At 40.8% G+C, this 18,389-nt stretch overlaps 2 protein-coding genes across 4 annotated transcripts; both read left to right on the top strand.

Annotated features, from left to right (window-relative positions):
- The first annotated feature begins 629 nt into the window (after positions 1-629).
- slc2a2 (solute carrier family 2 member 2) lies at positions 630-10,202 on the top strand. The gene is made up of 12 exons (XM_086049324.1): positions 630-702; positions 772-867; positions 1,603-1,811; positions 2,865-2,989; positions 4,005-4,120; positions 4,744-4,906; positions 5,860-5,966; positions 6,047-6,127; positions 7,051-7,155; positions 7,818-7,919; positions 7,985-8,188; positions 8,719-10,202. The coding sequence occupies exons 1-12, from the start codon at positions 688-690 to the stop codon at positions 8,923-8,925; spliced, it is 1,530 nt and encodes a 509-aa protein (XP_085905450.1). The 5' UTR covers positions 630-687; the 3' UTR covers positions 8,926-10,202.
- A 269-nt stretch (positions 10,203-10,471) lies between these two features.
- LOC147137168 (eukaryotic translation initiation factor 5A-1-like) lies at positions 10,472-17,489 on the top strand. 3 transcript variants are annotated; one of them, XM_086049902.1, is made up of 5 exons: positions 10,472-10,591; positions 12,889-13,057; positions 13,183-13,287; positions 14,346-14,477; positions 14,672-17,489. In XM_086049902.1, exons 2-5 carry the CDS (start codon positions 12,896-12,898, stop codon positions 14,732-14,734), a joined length of 462 nt encoding a protein of 153 aa, XP_085906028.1. In that variant the 5' UTR covers positions 10,472-10,591; positions 12,889-12,895; the 3' UTR covers positions 14,735-17,489. The 3 variants fall into 3 exon arrangements, with proteins under 3 accessions (XP_085906028.1, XP_085906029.1, XP_085906030.1); XM_086049903.1 differs by having other exon boundaries at positions 10,511-10,591; positions 12,886-13,057; XM_086049904.1 differs by having other exon boundaries at positions 10,570-10,591; positions 12,862-13,057.
- The last annotated feature ends 900 nt before the right edge of the window (positions 17,490-18,389 follow it).

The following is an 18,389-nucleotide window of genomic DNA, read 5'->3' as shown; positions in this document are numbered from 1 at the left end:
TAACCACACAAGAGTGATTGTGTCATCTGCCGCTGTTCCCCCCCCGGGCTTTTAGTTGATTGAAACGTGCCGTGTTTGCCTGTTATCTGACGGGCCCATTCTGCAGCACATTCTGAAGCGTTTGTGTTTACTTACTGCCTCTCTGCCCCATTTTGGTTTTGGGGGTTGCTGGGGTTTTTTTTTTTCTTTTACACTGAGTTATACATCGACGCAAACAAGACATTTGCAAAACTTGCCTGTCAAGAGCAAGCACTTTAATAAAGTAACCTGTCAAAGGCCATTTGCAAGGACCAATTTCGTAAAGTTCCCAGTCTGGAACAAGAACTTTGCAAAGATCACCTCAGGAACAAGATCCTTCCCGAAATCAGCTGTCAGGAACAGCAACCTTGCTAAGTTTGAGATTAGAAATTAGATCATGCGATTAAAAAAAAAAAATAAATAACGCTTTAACTCTGACTGTAATTAATTGATCGCCATTAATGCACTAATGTGACGCCCCTAATATATATAAATATGTATATGTGCGTGGATGATTAGTTTGATGTCTTGTGCTTGCGCTACCTGCACGGATGTGTGTTGTTTGTCCTTGTGTACGTGATGTGTGTGCGTGTGGTCAGTGGACATTGATCATTAGCTCTCCCCCCCCCTGCCTGAGCTCAGCTGGTTGACACTCTTGGACTCTTGCTCATGGAACCGGGAAAGGTAAGCTTGCATTCATGTAAGAGCGCGTCGTCATCTTGTCAAAAATGGATTTGGTTTGAAATTCGCCAGGAGCTGACGGCCACGTTGGCGTTGGCCGTCTCCACGGCAGTGTTGGGCTCCCTGCAGTACGGCTACAGCCTGGGAGTCATTAACGCCCCGCAGCGGGTGAGTTGGGCAAATGGGCAGCTGAAATTAGTTTGGGCTACACGTGTGTACGATTTGTGCGTACAAGGTCAGATGTGGGGGGACATTGGCCGCTTTGACTGCAGTCTCGATTAGGGTTCAAAAGTGTGTGCACTTACTACTTTTTCACTGTTTTGTTCTATTTTTTGGGTGGGCCACAATTTTAGCCTTCCTATACTGCCGTTAAGAACGTCAAGATTCGATTCGATTCTGTAGATTGACATTCGATTCATTCAATTCAGTATTGATAAAATGCCTTGATCGAGTCGTCAAGGTAGATATATACATTGTGTATGTCACCTCACGTTTTTGAGGTATAAAACATCTGAAAATGTAAAATTGGCAAGGCAAGAAAGCTTTATTTATACAACACATTCATACACAAGTTAGCTCAATGTGCTTCACAGTTAGAAAACAAAATGTAACGGAATTGAAGATATTCAAAGTAAAGAAGAGAAAGAGAAAGTAGTTGTTGAGAAATGGTGCTGGCTGGATGGCTCAGTGGCTAACACCACACATTTTTTGGACGTGGATTTGGGTTCAAATTTCGGTTAAAGCGATTTTTAGGGGGGGGGGGGTGATTGATCTGCAATTGTAATTAATTTAGAATGGCTCAGTTGAACTCAGTACTCTACGTTTTCTGTTTGGTGTTGGCGTAACGATGCGCGGCTGTAGTTTTCATGTGCGAATGTGACTTTGCTTTTTTTGGCGCGCTAGGTGATCGAGAGGCACTATGGGCGCTCGCTGGGCGTGTGGCCCCAGGAAGCCGACCCAATGTTGCCAAACGGCAGCCGTACGGCTGACACTGCGCAGGAACAGGTTCATCCGACCGTGGTCATGTACTGGTCCTTGTCGGTGGCCATCTTCTCGGTCGGTGGTGTGCTCTCCTCCTTCCTGGTGGGATTTGTGGGAGACCTTAGAGGCAGGTGAGAGTCAGTCGCTGGTCAGGAACAACAACTTTGTCCCGCCCCCCACAAAAAAAACAAAAAAAAAATCACTTGTCGGAAACAAGAATGTTTCAAAAGTCACCAGTCGCGGTAATAATTGGTTGTGTGTCAGGAACAAGAGCTTTTATCAATTACATTTTTAGTAATAAGAACTCTTTCAAAATTAACCGCCCAGAGCAAGACTTTTGCTCAAGTCACTGTTCAGGGATAAGAATTTTGCTGGAGTGGAACATAAACTTTGCCAAAGTCACTTGCCAGTAACAAGAACTTTGCTCACGTCATTTGTCAGGAACAAGGACTTCACTCCATTTTTTTGTGAGGAACATGGACAAAGTTAATTATCAGGAACAAGACATTTGCATAAATCACCTGTCAGGAACAAGAACTATTCTGAAGTCATATGTCAGGAATAAGAACTTTGCTCAAGTCATTTGTCAGGAACGAGGATTTTACTCAATTTATTTGTGAGGAACATGGACAAAATTAATTGTCAGGAACAAGACATTTGCAGAAATCCCCTGTCAGGAACAAGAACTATTCTGAAGTCATATGTCAGGAATAAGAACTTTGCTCAAGTCATTTGTCAGGTTGAAGGACTTTGCTTGGGTGTCACGAGCAAAAACTTGATCAAACTTTAGCTTCTACTCGGGAACAAAACCTTGGTTGAAGTCGCTTGCCAAGAACAACTTTGCAAAAATGAAACACAAACTTTTCCCAAGTCACCTCTCAGGAATAAGAACTATGTGAAAGTCATTTGTCTAGCTCCAGAAATTTGGTATGGTGTCAGGGACAAAAACAGTATGAAAGTTACTTGTTAGGAACAAGAACTTTGCCAAAAGTGGACCACAAACATTGCCAGAGTCACCATGCCAGAACACGAACTTAAGCCTCTTGTCCGGAACAAGAACTTTACAAAGGTCACCCTTTGGGAACAGGGACTTTGATAAGTGTCAGGAAGAAGAAATGTTCATTTTTTTGCTTGGGACATGTTTAGCTATGAAGTGAGCGTCGATTGTATGAATCTGGCGGCAGGGTGAAGGGCATGTTGGCGGTCAACGTGCTGGCCGTGGCTGGCGGCCTCCTGATGGGACTGTGCAAGATGTGGCAGCCTCACGTCATGGTCATCGCGGGCCGCGCCATCATGGGCTTCTACTGCGGTGAGACCGCCCAACCCGCCTTCTGACATCGACGTATTCTCGTGGTTATTACGTACTCTCGAACTTTTCAACTTTATTCTTGGAAAATAAAAACGTATTCCAACTTCTTTATCGATAGGAAATGACATTTCCCTCCTGATGTAACTATTTTGTTATTCTTGTTTTTCCCTGAATAATTTTTTTTCTCATTTTTAGGATAACTTAAATTTTTTTTTTTTTTTTGTAGTATAACTGCTTTATTCTAGTACCTTTTAAAAAGTTTTTCACCACAATACAATAATAAAACTTTGTACTATTTTTTTCTCAGCATTACAACTTTTTTCTCAGTATTGAATAACTTTCTTCTTTTTTAACAACTTTTGACAAAAATAGTTTGTTTCTCATAAGCCTACATTTTTTTTTTTGTAACACTGTACTACATCTTTATTCAATTCATATTACAACTTTTTCACCACGAAAAATAAAACATTATTCTTGAAATAATTTAACTTTTTTTTTTTTTAAATGACACCTTTACTCCCATAACATTTGGGATGTTTTGACTCTTGTACAACTTTATCCCTGTAGAAATAGATTTTTTTTACTTGCAGCGCAATATCAATATTTTCAAGCACAACATTTTTTTTATCATAACATAACTGCTTTATTCTCATAGGACAATTTTTTTTTCTAATTAAAGTGCAACTTTTTTTTTATCATATTACAACTTTATTCTCGTTATACTTTTTTCTCCTAATGTACCTACTTCATCCTCGTAAAAGTACTTTTTTGTTTTCTCATAGCACAGCTTTATTCTTGTCAGATTAGAACCTTTTTCTCGTAATAATTATTCCATTAATATTCCCCATACTCCCGTAAGAAATGTGCTTTTTTTTTTTTTTTTTCTCTCCGAATATCACACATTCATTCTCATTAAATTGTGACAAAATTGCGCACTCATCTGTCGTTTTTATTCCACCCCCGCTCCCCGTCTATGGTTTCAAAATTGGAACTCGAGCGTGTGTGTTTTTTCCAGGCTTGACGTCCGGCCTGGTGCCCATGTACATTGGCGAGATTGCGCCCAAAGCTTACCGAGGGGCCCTGGGGACTTTACACCAGCTGGCTATTGTCATTGGCATCCTCATCAGCCAGGTAGGCGGCTGGGGCCCACACGCACACGATATCTCCTTGGTGTAAAGGCCCTGATAGACCAAAAAGACGCTGGCCAACAGTGACAGACGCTTACCCGCCGTGGCGTCCGGCTGGCTCTCGGCACGTCACGCTGGAGGAATAAACCATCGGCGGCGGTAGTCACCATTTCTCATGGTTAGAAAACTCCAGCCGGGCTGATTATAACAACGTAAACAATGCGTTCGGCTCTATTCTCCGCTCACGATGATCTCCCACGCGAAGTAAACCATCACGTTCTTGACACGGTATTGTGAAATACTTACATTGTTAACCCTCGCCCTTGCACTTGTAAGAAGATTAAGGCAGCGGAGGCGTGCTCACTGTTTTTCCGCATTTGTCACTTCCCCTCGGCGCTCCGCGCGCTGATTTGCTAGCTAACAGCCAATCAGAGTGACCAAAATGTCACGACTGGCGACGCCGATTCAACACACGTAAACGCCCCCGGGACGCTTACAGACGGGTTACGACACTACGACGGTGGCCACAACACCAAACAGGCGGCGCTTAAAGACGCCACGACGCTTTCACGACCTCCGACGTCGGTTTGGTCCATCAGGGCCTTAACACGCGACTGTGGTCGGCAGGTGATCGGCTTGGACTTCATCCTGGGTAACGACGACATGTGGCCCCTCCTACTGGCTCTCTCGGGGGCCCCCGCCGTGTTGCAGTCCCTCCTGCTGCCGCTGTGCCCCGAAAGCCCGCGCTACCTCTACATCCTTCTGGGAAAGGAACAAGAGGCTCAGGAAAGTACGTGAAGAACACGTGGCGAGGAGCTGTACTTCACAGGGTGTGCAAGGACTATTGTCAAGTAATAGGCATTCCTCACTCACAAGAGGTTTTAAACAAATAAATGCCGTGCCTCAAGTAGATGCCCCAAGTCCAAAATACGCCCGCTTAATTTACTGCCAACAAATGAAATCCTTAAATAGACACCTCAGCCTCAACTCAAATGGCTCCTTTCCTCCCAAATGAACTAGAATCGAAATTCAATAAATGAATGCCTCACCTCGAATAGTTAGCTCAACTCAAATAAGTGCCCCCACCCCCCCAACAGGTTTGAAGTTGAGTTTTGCACATATAAACGCCTCACCTCAAATGGAGACATCGACTCAAACACCTACTTTCCGCCCAAACCGGTTGTAACAAATAAATGCCTCTCCTCAAAGGGTCACCTCAACTCAAATGAATGCCTACTCCATATACTAACATGTAAGGGACAGAAAGTCGGGGCTTGTCCAAATAAATACCCTACTTCACAGATGCCTCTTAGTCTGAGCAGGAATAAATAAATGCCTACCCTCAAATAGAAAGAACAGCCCAAATAAATGCCTCCTTCTTCTCCCAGCAGGTTTGGAACAAATAACGTTTTGCACCTATAAACAGCTCACCTCATTTAGACGCATCAACGCAAGCAAATGTTTTAAACAATTAAACGTCGGATCTACAGTATGTCACCGCCTCCTTTTCCCAGTGACAGGATTTCAACAAATAAATTGTGTTTTGCCCAAATCACCTTATCTCAAATAGAATCCTCATTTGACTAAATAAACACCTCACCTCAGATTAGACACATCAGCTCAAATAAATGCCTTTTCCTCCCAACAGACTATAAACAAATAAACACCTTATCTCAACTGGTTTTGAATAAATAAAAATAAAAAATAAAAAAGATTCTTCTCCTTTGGCGTGTTCTGTGGCAGGTCTGTATCGCCTGAAGGGGGCGTACGACGCGTCGGCCGATCTGGACGAGATGAGGCGGGAGAAGGAGGAGGCAGACAAGGTGTCTCGGGTCTCCATCTCGTCTCTGGTTGGTCTCCCACGCTGGAATTTTTACACGTGCACTTTTTCCGCATAGCTCGACACGGATCTCGTGTATTCTGTCCCAAGATCTGCTCGCCGGTGTACAGGCGGCAGCTGTTTGTCGCCCTCATGATGCACTTGTCTCAGCAGTTGTCAGGCATCAACGCGGTGAGTCACAGTCAATGGCATCAAATTGGGCTTTTTCTTGAGCTTTTTGGGGAACTGTGCGGCTCGTTTTTTCGAGTTTGGACCGTTTTTGTTTTTTACCTTATTTTGACATTTTTGAAGCTTGCTGTGAGATACGGTATGAGAGTTTTACTGGGTTTTTTTTGTTATTTTTAATGAAGAGCTTAAAGGGAAATCAACGCAAACATTTTTTTTTCAAGAATATGTTCTATGCAAAGCCCATGAGTTGAAACAAGGCATTTTGATAAATATTGCGTTAGTGTTAATCCACTCGTTGTTTAGCCATCTCAGGGGGCGGCCATTTTGTCTTGTGTCGACTGAAAATGACATCACAACTGCTCACAACGACCAATCACCGCTAAGATTCAGAACACAGATCAGCCGTGATTGGTCGCTGTGAGCAGTTGTGATGTCATTTTCAGTCGACAGAAGTGACAAAATGGCCGCCCCCGGAGATGGCTAGAAACGAGTGCATTTTGCTGCTTAACTTATATTCCACAAACGCAAAATGAATCAGAATGCTGTGTTTCAACTAGTGGGCCTGCTGGGAACATATTCGCTAAAAAAATATGTTTGGGTTGACTTTAAGTACAGAAGCGTGAAACTGCCAACGTGGAGTAAAACATTTTGACTGGTAAATACCGTCGAACGTATTTGAGAGTACGTTCGAGGCGTTAGGTTTCGATCAAATAAATAGGGATTTGCAAATCTGAAATAGACACCACAACCCAAATAAACATAAACAAACTCCCCCTTTTTCTCAATTCGAAATGTGCACAAAACTTCCTACGTTTTGCTTGTTCTCAACCTTAAGCGGGATCGCTGAATGTTCGACAGGTCGTGCGGTTTGAACTTATTTTTACACTTGAGTCATATCAATAACTGTCCACTTTCTGTTGTTCAAGATCTTTTACTACTCCACGGCAATCTTCGCTCGGGCCGGCGTCAGTCAGCCCGTCTATGCCACCATCGGCGTCGGTGCCGTCAACACCATCTTCACTCTGGTGTCTGTGAGTCACTTTCATTGTCTTACCGCCTTTTTTCCAAGATTGATTAAATTATTTTTTTCCCTCAAAATTCTACACACAGCATCCCACCATGACAATGTGAAGAACCAACAAAGAGCAATGGGCAAAACTACCCAAAGCTACAGTAGCTATGCTAACTAAGCTTGTGGCATCATATTCAAAAAGATTTGAGACTTTAATTACTGGCAAATAAGCATCCGAAACAACAAACAAAATAAACACAAAACAACTTGATACAAACATTACTCGATAACAAAAACTATTCAATTATAATGCAAATACTACTTGACAAACTAATTGATGGTAATACAAAAATGACTCCAGCACAAACTAACACAAGTACTGCTCAATAACATCAACACAAAAACTAGTCGATACACAGATACTCCTTGGTAACACAAATACTATTCAGAAACACAAAAACACAATTCTCTCTCTCTCTGTCTATCTATTTAAAAATTTCTCATACACAGATACTACTCAATAATAATGCAAAAACTACTCGATAACACAAACTACGTCATTGCAGATAAGAAACTACTTGATGATAATTTTTTTGCACACATTTTCCATGTCGTAATTATGGTATGTTGTGAAATGTGTGGCTATGATGACTGAGTAGTAACACTACCTGTGTGTTCCAGGTGGCGTTGGTGGACCGGGCGGGCAGGCGCACACTGACGCTAGCCGGCCTGGGCGGCATGTGCCTCTGCGCCGTCGCCATGACGGTCGGCCTCAAATTGCAGGTTTGTCCATTTCTGTCCTCGGCAGGAGATTAGAATACCACTAGCATTGCCGTTTCCCCTTGCAGAGCGCGTACACCTGGATGAGCTACGTTAGCATGTCGGCCATCTTCCTTTTTGTGGCCTTCTTCGAGGTGGGGCCCGGTCCCATTCCGTGGTTCATCGTGGCCGAGTTGTTCAGCCAGGGCCCCAGGCCGGCGGCCATCGCCATCGCCGGCTGCTGCAACTGGACCAGCAACTTCATCGTAGGCATGACCTTTCCCTACATACAGGTAGGGTTATTCATACCGCATCACTTCTCCATGTTATGTTATGTTATGTTCTTTCTTATTTATTTATTTTCTTTCATTTTAAAAGTAGCTTGGATGAATACTATTCATCAATATGTATGGCTACTACAGAAGCTTGCTGAGTCACGGTAGTTCTGAAACTGAACTTTGTTTGTGTCTGCATGACCGCATTATACTGCCCCCAGGTGGCCGAAGCTGTACTTGCATTATCCCTGAAATAATGGTACGCTATTTTGCGGATTTAATTAATAGCTGTATTTTGGTCTAACTCTGTCTTATATTGGGTGTGATTCCACAGTCAAGTACTAGATGGCAGCACACTTATTAAGTTTGAGATGGTACAAATTTAAAATAAGAATGAAACAGGAAGAATTCCAGCACAGCCTAGTTTTTCGGGGGGAAATTATTCATGGCCATCTGCAGTATATTATGGAAAAGTATTTTTATATCGCGGATTTCAATTATGGCAGGAGTGGTCTGGGACGTAACTGTGTAACGTTTTGACTCCTCAGAACTGGCTGGGCGTGTACGTCTTCATCTTGTTTGCCGCGCTGCTTTTCGGCTTCACCGCGTTCACGTACCTGCGAGTGCCAGAGACTAAGGGCAAGAGCTTCGAGGAGATCGCCGACCTTTTCCGAAAGGGTGGCAAAAAGGCGCCGGCCGACGCCATGGCCGACGACGTCGAATTGCAGCAGCTCAAAACAGCGACGCATGTTTGATGGCCCGTACGCGAGTTAGTCATTTGGTATAGTAAGTTCAAATGCAAAAATGCAAATGCTATTGCAGAGTGACACGCAATATTTCTTCAACCGCAGAATTTCATTCCTATATTCGTTGGGAATACGGAGGAGATGATTCTGAACTGTGGCATTAATTCAAATTGATTTTTTTTTTTGTGAGATCATGAGACTGAGAAAAGCTCAACTTAAAGGGAAATCAACCCAAATATAAATATATTTTTCACGAATAAGTTCAATGCAGGCCCATTAGTTGAAATACGGCATTCTGATTAATATTGTGCTTGTGGAATATAAATTAAGCAGCAAAATGCACCTGTTTTTAGCTAGCTCACGGGCCGGCCTGAGCAACTTCGATGTCATCTTCAGTCGACAGAAGTGACAAAATGGCCGGCCCGTGAGCTAGCTAAAAACGGGTGGATTTCTCATATTCCAAAAACGCAATATTAATCAGAATGCCGTGTTTAGACTAGTGGGCTTGCATAGAACATATTCTGGGAAAAAAATATGCTTGGGTTCACTTCCCCTTTCAATGATAAAGGTACGTTTTTAAAATGTATTCATTAATTTGGGAATTTTGTCATGGAATATGTGGAATACTAACAAAAAACAAAAATACCTAAATTAGTTGAACAGTTTGAAGAGGGATACGTTTGGTATGGATTGCTTGAGAAATGTGGAATGAGGACATAAATATGTCAAATGTCTGCCTTGATTTGGGGAATATGGTCATGGAAAATGAGGAAACTGAAAAGAAAGTTTCAATGTGGGGGGAGTGAAAAGTATTTTCAAGATGGATTTGGTGAATATGTTGAAGTTTGAAGAGAGCAATTGAGAAATGTGGAAGGATGAGTTAAATTTGAAAAATGCCTTTATTCATTTCAATTGATTTTTTCTTGACAATTGTGGAATTACAGGACAGGTTGGTCATTTGGGAATGATGATTTTTTTTTAATATTTCAAAGTTGGAATCTTTTGAGAAACGTGGATCGAGTGTTGAAAACTGCTGGGATTCATGATGTATAAACGTGAAGAATATTGGTGGCACAGTAACATACTACAATACTACAGTATTTGTACACCGGCTGTGTAACTCCAGCGCCTCCTTGAGGTTAAAGTTTGATGATTTGAGAGGAGCCTCTCAACAATTTACCTCCAGCTTGCCAGTATTATTGTCTTTGGTTTTGAAAGGAATTAGGGCCACACAGAAAAGTGGGGAGAGGTCAAATTATGAGAATAAAGTTGTATTTGTAATCATTTGTTAATAGTGTTGCGTTCCTCGCCTCCATGCAATATTACAATATTACACATGTATTACTGTATGAGTGTGACTTGTTCTTGCAAAATTATGACTATTTTTACCAGGGTTGTGACATTATTCTCGTAATCTTGTGGCCTTATTCTACTAATAATGCAACTTTTGGCTAAATAACGCAACAAATGTTCCACGACTCTTAATAACGTCAACGCCATCCATTTTTGTCACCTGTCCTAATATGGTCACGAGCTCTCCAGAAAGCGGTTGAGGTGTTGGCCCCGCCCCTTGCACACTGATCACGTGAGCGGTTACCTGCACTTCCGCCATACAAAAACTTTTGCGCAGGCCATTCGTGCTCCCTTTTTGTTTTGACGTCAGCGAATCACCAAGGTAAGGTCACATTGTTTGTGGTGTCACTCGGAAAGCGAACGTAATCGCCCTTATCGGCGAATTTCAAACGAGATAGCGATTCCACGAGGTGTTAATGAGTAACTTAGCCAGGAAGGGGCTTCATTGGGGGAAAACTGGCTGTGGATAATAATTAGTAACTCGTGTCAAGTCTTTTGGGTGTGGGCCCAACGCAACAAGGCAGAGAATGTTCCTTTTTGGGGTTGTTTTTAATGACTAGCTCACCAGTCAAACGCAGCTTTTATGTTAAACGTTCCTCAGTAGCCCCCACGTGATTTAACGATGAGAAAACACAAATACCCTTGATAAAAGTCTCAAAATTACGCTTATTAACACATTCCTTCGTTGAGATGTGGAACATCGACGGCGGTGTCAGGTTACACATCGGTACCAATTTAAAAAATAAAACTGAAACACTTGTTATTTTTGCCACATCAACGCAAGTGTGGGCAGTTTAATGTGACGGGACACACATGTGGTTTCTTCTGATGAAAAACGATACCTCTACGTCAAGTTGTTGTGAGAATTTTGTCAGGACTATTCTAAAACACGACTTTATTCAATGGGAAGTATGACATTTTCAATATTGCCATCTAGTAATCTCAATTTCATAGTTTTCCTTTTCGATGTTATCCAATTAAAGTGGTGCATGCGCGCAACACACGCACGCCGTTTTGAATAGTTTTTTTTTATGATAACCATTTTACTGTAACTATTAAAAGATAAATGTTGAAAGTTGTGCGTAGACAGCACTGCGGATGCGTTTATAAAAGTCACGTCACTCGTTCCCGGTGCAGCAGCTGACGTCACAAAATGGACGCGGCAGCCATTTTGACAATTGCCATACATTTTTTTTTCTTTCAGCCAAATGTACAAAACATATTAACATGGTAACTTGTTATACAGAAACGGTTATAGACAAACCTCATGAGATTGTCCCAAAATATAAAAGGGAAAAAAAGTAGACATTAAAATATACTAAGAACAACAATTTCACTGCATTTTTCATCTCCATATATCTCAAGGATGAAAAACATTAAAACTTGGTTTGGATTTGATGTACCTCTTATATAAAAAATATATTGAATGATGAGCACGTTTTGACTATATTATTATTGACTTATTGACTGCAAAACATTTTTGTCAGAGTACAGAGTTTGAGCAATTAAGGGAATAACCAGTCGTACAAATCTTACCAGAAGGCATTACATTTTTTCCAGTCATTCAATAATGGCTCAGTTGTATCAATATGTCAGCCCACAATAAACAGCTGTACAGTCAGCATCGTAGATCTGAACTTAGGTAGTAGATGCAACACGTTCCTTTTGAGTTGCATGCCTGTGGCAATGCCAAGTAAGCTAGGAGGGGCGGCATAAGTGCATTCCATGTATGTGGATGGCAAGAAAAAAGTTGCTGGCCCATTGTGCTGCCTAAACCTAGTATAGCGTACGTTTGCTTTTTAATAGTCTGTTAGTTAAAGTCACTGCGAAGCAAAATAGATAACTTCTAAATTTAAGACACTGCAGTAAAGGTTAACTACCCTGCCATATTTGAATGGTTAAAATAAATACTCTTTTTTTTTTTTTTTTTCCTTTCTCCCCTCTCCCCTCTCCAATGCTGTGAGCATGTCTGTTGAATACGTTAAAACAACACCGTCAACTGTCAGTCAAATGCCACTGATCCATTCTGAAAAGCAGAGGCTCCTCCATCCCTACAAGTTTGAGCCAGCTGAGCTAGAACACGCTGGCCTACGTGAGGATCAACCTCGTTCCTCTCAGTCTGCAACAGGATGCTTTTTATTTTACAACTCAGCATTATGTAATAGTCTAGCATAAGCTATTGTTAGCCACCTAAAGCTTGACAAACACATTTTTTTCCAGATAATTTTCTGCAAGTTCTTATATAGTGGTGCTGGGGGGAGGGTGCTCGTCCACGTCGCCCAACAAATGTCACTGGGTGCATTTTTAGGCGCCCAACAATGTCACTGGGTGTATTTTCAGCCATGCATTAAAAACATGGAATACAAATGTTGCAAAATAGTTTAACACTTTACCCCTACAGTTCAGTACTACTCCAACACTCTGCTTGACAATACTTAAAAATTCAATTAAAAAATATTAAATCTAAAAGCAAAATAAAACTTGGTCCAGGCTTTGCCTTCAAAAGACACTTCAAATGATTACAGAAGTCAGGCTCTTCTACACTTTTGCTGTTATCCTTTTTGTTTTTTTTGGATTGGACATGTCTTGCAGAGCTCACCCATTATGTTCCCACAGCAGGATAAGCATGGCGGATGAAGATTTTGATTCTGGCGAATCTGGGGCATCAGCCACATACCCACAGCAGGCTTCCGCCCTGAGGAAGAACGGCCATGTCATGCTTAAAGGGCGTCCCTGTAAGATTGTTGACATGTCTACCTCCAAGACTGGCAAGCATGGGCATGCCAAGGTAAATAAACAAATTCAAATGGGATCCGTTCCAGTGTAATGAAGTGACCCCACAATTCCCACAACAATTCAGTACCAAATGCACTCACCTGATGTTTAAAACAAAAGCATGCATGTTTTTCATAGGTCCACCTTGTTGGAATTGACATTTTCACTGGAAAGAAGTATGAAGATATTTGTCCATCGACTCATAACATGAACGTCCCCAATGTGAATCGAAAAGACTACCAGGTGAGATGTTGGCCATTTCACATATACCAAGGCTAAAAGAAGCCAGTATTAAAAATGTTTATATATATTTATTTTTTGCTGAATACGTTGTACATTCCACCACTAATCAAACGCAAAGTATTCTAACCGTCATGGGCTAAGAATTCAACAGGTGAATTTCTCAAGCTCAGGCGGGACGCCATTTTGGGCAATATCGCCCTCTGCTGGCGACCGACGTTAACGTCACAACTTGCCAGCAGTCTCAATGTCACGTGACCAAACCCGCAAAACAAGTTTGCTGTGTATGCTGCGGATTGACCATGCGACTGTTAGAACCTCAACTTGCTAAAATGTTCCATATAAATAAATAAATTGCGCAAGTACTCAGTAGTTTTTTTTCTGTGAATTTGTTAGGAAGGATTTTTGAGGCCACTTAAGTGCTTTTTACTTTTTTTTTTTATTTTTTTTAAGAAAAATTCCACAATGATGGCTTATGGAAATTTTCTGTAGAGATGTGTATATATATTTTTTATGTAAATAAAGGGATTTTTTTTTGCCTTGTTTAATTAGGGCAGACATATCTTGTTCCTAACAGGGTGTAAATAAAGGGATTTTTTTTTTTTTGCCTTGTTTAATTAGGACAGACAGGGTGTGTCATTCCTGTGTGAGAACATAATGTACAGGTTCGGAAACCTGCTGAGCGGGTTCCGTCTTGGCCAGCAAGCTTGACTGACGGGTTCTTTTAGGGCAATAATAACAGGCAAAAAAAAAAAAAAAAACCATATAAATGGGTAGATCTTTTTCAAAATGGGTACAGGTATGCTTTCCTCCATGGGAAGTAAGCGGGGAGCTATGCTAATAATTTGATGCATTTGGTCTCTGTCGGGCGGAACCTGTAAGTCGCAATATGGTAAATAAAATTTTTTCCCTAATCAACACTTTTATGTTTTACTTTTCTTTTTTAAAAACGTGTAAATGAAATTAACGGCATTCCTGTTCATTTTAAATATAGTTTGAGAAAATGGATTCTTGTTTTGCTTGTCCATTTTAAGTGTGTGCATGTGCATTGGTTCATCTAGGTCATAGGTAACAATGACGGTTTTTTGAGCCTGATGGACGACTGTGCCGAGACCAGAGAAGATCTAAGATTGCCGGACAGTGATTTGGGCAAAGATATAGAGAAGAGAATACTCGCCGATGACAGTTTTTATGTAAGTTATTTCATCTTTGAATGTTTTGCGCGTCTTTTTGCAAAGAAACGACGTGTTGGTGACATTGCTGTTATGCTCAAGTCGAGTATAACGACGTAATGTTGCATTAGCGCAAGACGAATCACATCCTTGAATGCTACAGAGCCCAGATGTCATCTCCATCTGCTTTTTTTTTTTTTTTTTTTGTCCTCTAGGTTACTGTGTTGAAGGCTATAGGTGAGGAGCAAGTTATCGGCATAAAGTCGCAGGTCAATTAAGCTGGGCTCTCCTTTTTGCTGTTACGCTGCCTGCCTCCATCGCACATTTCCGCTACGGGCGTCCCTGCCGCATCACCTCACACGTGGAGCTGGATCGGGGGCAGGTTCCGTTTTTAAAAGCCTGCTTCTTGCGCTCCAGTGACTGGCAGTCAATGAAGTTAGCATAGCATCTACATGGAAAGTATGGGATTTTATTATTACATATCTGGACCATTCGTAGACACCCCACAAAAATACTTTTTTTTTTTTCTCCACAATTTGGTTGACTAATGTCAGGTCAGTCCAAAAAATGTTTTTTTTTTTTTTTTTTTTTTTTTTTTTTTTTAAAGTTTCAGACTCCAACATTAATAATAATTCCAAAATTAGACATGGTGACAAACAAACGCGGCATTAGCATCAATTCATTTGTGAAAACTGTTCTTTAAACGTTAACCATTGACTAAACAGAGTTTTTCATTTATATTAGGTTGCTTTAACTTAAGACCATTTTTTGACGAGTCATTGTTATAGTTTTAATTTCTCATTTTGAAAAGTTAATAGAACACAGTCAACGAAGTGTGGGGGGTCTTTTTTTTTTTTTAGTCATTTTAGCTAGTGGGTGGAGGGAGAATGCTACATATTGTACGTAGAATACTTTTGGGGCTGCGTTGTCTGTTGGCTGTCCTTTTAATGCTTTTAGTGCATTTTTTAATTGTTTTGAGGTGTGTTGCCGGTTGTTGGACCTTGGCTGAATGTTTACGTTTCCGTGCTGGAACCAACTAGGAGACTGTTTCTTTTCTTTTCTCAACCAACTGCGAATATTGTTAACCCCGCCTCTTATGTTGTGTTTCAAATAGATTGTGTTAAAGTGGGAAAAAAAAAAAAAACTTATGTTCAGTTTAATGTGTAATTAACTCTGTATTGGTTCATTTCACACGTTTGCAAGCAGAGTTATGTTTATATAGGATGTTTTGTTTAGTTTTTTCGTTTGAGACGCACACGCAAATTGACCCAGGGACATTATTGCTGTATGAAATAACATAACAGGAGGGTCACAGCCCAGCCTTTGAGTTTTTATTTCATTTTTTAATTTAATTTTTTTTTTTGCAAGGGCGGGGCATTTTAGCTAGGTAAAACCCGAGAGTACTCCGTCTTTCTGCCGGTGTAGATTGGATGACAGTATCTGCGTAAATAGTACTGCAAAATCTTTGAACCATCCAAAAAAAAAAGATGGGCAGAACTGTCGATAAAGCATCGGATAGCAATAGCCCGAGTTCAAAAGAAAAGCAAATTGGTTCAGGTCATATGTCTTCGTACGCATTGCAAAGGAAATGCCGTAATCGAACAAACAAAGCTTTGAAGCGTGCGTCAACCTCAGCAAGGCGTTTGCAAAAATAAAATTAAAGTCTCTGTGAAGTGAAAAGGAATGTCTCATAAATTTGACACGCCACGAAAAAGTATTGTTAACACCCCTGCCTAATTTGAGGGGAAAAAAAAAAAAATCAGGTATATGAAATGAATCTTAATCTCAACCACTGCTGACGTGTCCACTAAACAAGTGAAATAATTCCCAACTGGAAAAGGGCCGCTACTTCATCTGCCGTCTTTCTCATGCTCTCGCACCCATACATGTTTGAGTCATGAACATATATCTGCTTAAAGTGGCTGCAATATATCCCATCAGGTCGCCGCACGGCTTTCTGTGCCGTGACATAAAGCGCTAACCACCAGCTAGCTTGCAAGCTAACATGCTTGAACTGCATGATAAAACCTAAGTAATTCACAATTGCTACTGATTAGGGCAAAGGGCACGTAAATGACCGGTAATCGACAATTATGTGATGATGAAATTAATTCTTTTGTGAGAGCCATTGTTTACCTTAACTGTTAATGTTATGCCTGATCATTTGAGATTCCTTCTAGTCTTTTGCACGATTTGAGTGCCTCAATCAAGTATTCAGAAACAAATCTCAGAATTCACTTTACAGGGACTTTCATTGGTCAAAAATAAATCCTTATTCATTCAGTAATGAATAGTAACAGTCTGAACAATGTCATGCTTTTCCACTAGGTGGCAGAAGTTACATTAAAATTCACCTCTGCAACATGCCTTTGTTTGGATCACTGCTAGCCTCTAGGCCTCAACTGTCCTAAAAAGACGAGAACTGTTTTTATGCAAATCAGGCAGCAAGTTCTACCACTGATTCCTCAAAGGCTTTATAGTGACGTTTCGTCCATGAATCCTGCTTGGAAAAAGAAAAAAAAAACCTGAAAAAAACCCCGTTTTTTTTGTCTCCACCCTCACGTTTATTTAAACAGTTAAAACCCACAGGGGAGTGGGGAAGCTTACATTCAGTCATGAACAGTAACTATAGAGACAATTTTTCTCAGGGCTTAGTATTAATTTGTCAGGCTACTGTCAAAGGCTACTTTTTTTTTTTTTTTTTTTAGTTTTCAAAGCCAATTCTTGCATTGGTGGATATTCATTTTAATTACTTATGTTCTACACTGGATTCCATAGCATTGATCTCAGTGCTGCTGCTTGTTTTTTTTTTGTTTTTACTCCCTGACTGTACTTTTACTGTTTTGACGTTCCAAAAACTCGATCCTTGTGTGTTATATTTGCATGCATTGTATATCTGTTGTTTGGACCACATTTTCAATCTTTGTAATTGGTCATAATGGTTTTTCTCTGGAAATGTGACTGAGTGTTTAAAAAAAAACCATCTAAACTGTTCGTCATACTGGGAGGAATAAAACGTAATAATTAGTATTACTTTTTTCCCCCCAATGTCTCTTTTTTTCTGAAAACTTGAAGAATTTGTCTACTCTGACTAACCTGACATCTGATTGGCTTAAAAACAACAACCGAAATGCAATCCTGGAGCTGTGCGCTAGGTGGCAGCAAAATGAAAGCTTTTAGACTCGTAGGCTTTGACGTGAATGTCATTCGGACCTTGCGCACAAATGTGACAAAAACATGAATTTGTTGCCCTCAAATATAACTAAACACAGAATGTTTCAAGCTTCTTCTTTTCATGACCACTTAAGGAGAATTCTTGAGGTGTCCCCCACCCACCCCCGCAGAGATCTGAAGCACCTGGGCTGTTTATTGTAGAAAGGGACATTGATGGGCTTTTCCCAGGCAACCTCTTTTTTTTTCTTGACAGGCAGGAAGTGTGCATTTCCCGCCTCCGATGTTGTTGTTTAATAATCATTTGATGGGAAATGTGACACTTTGAAAGTTTTCCTCAGGATTCCTCCATACATCGAATGTGCGGGAGGGTTGTTACGTAACCGTTTGACTGGAAGCTCGACTATGCTTCAGTTTTCACGAGTTTACGGTAGTTTTGTAACTTTTCCATCATGTATGTGCTGAATATAATAAAAGTAGTGTTGTGACGCCACTACAGCACCTTGGGGTTTGAAGTCACACTTCAGTTCACATTTAGTAGTGTTAGAAAATAGCAGAACGATGATGATAATATAATCAAAAAATAAAATCTTTGACAGGGACAATGTAGTCAAACAGTTACAAGCGTGTAGCTGTGATGCATAATAAAATGTAAAATATACATCAAATAAAAAGGCCAAAGCCCACGACATAATCAGTAATCCAATATTGCATTTATGTATATGACATTAAAACATTGACTCGGTCGCATTGTTACAGTAC

Source organism: Filicampus tigris, chromosome 13 (genome assembly GCF_054856515.1).
Source record: "Filicampus tigris isolate MCC_2025a chromosome 13, RoL_Ftig_1.0, whole genome shotgun sequence".
Lineage (NCBI taxonomy): Eukaryota > Metazoa > Chordata > Actinopteri > Syngnathiformes > Syngnathidae > Filicampus > Filicampus tigris.
Note: the sequence above shows the minus strand (reverse complement) of the source record. Positions and strands in the feature narration are given on the sequence as shown.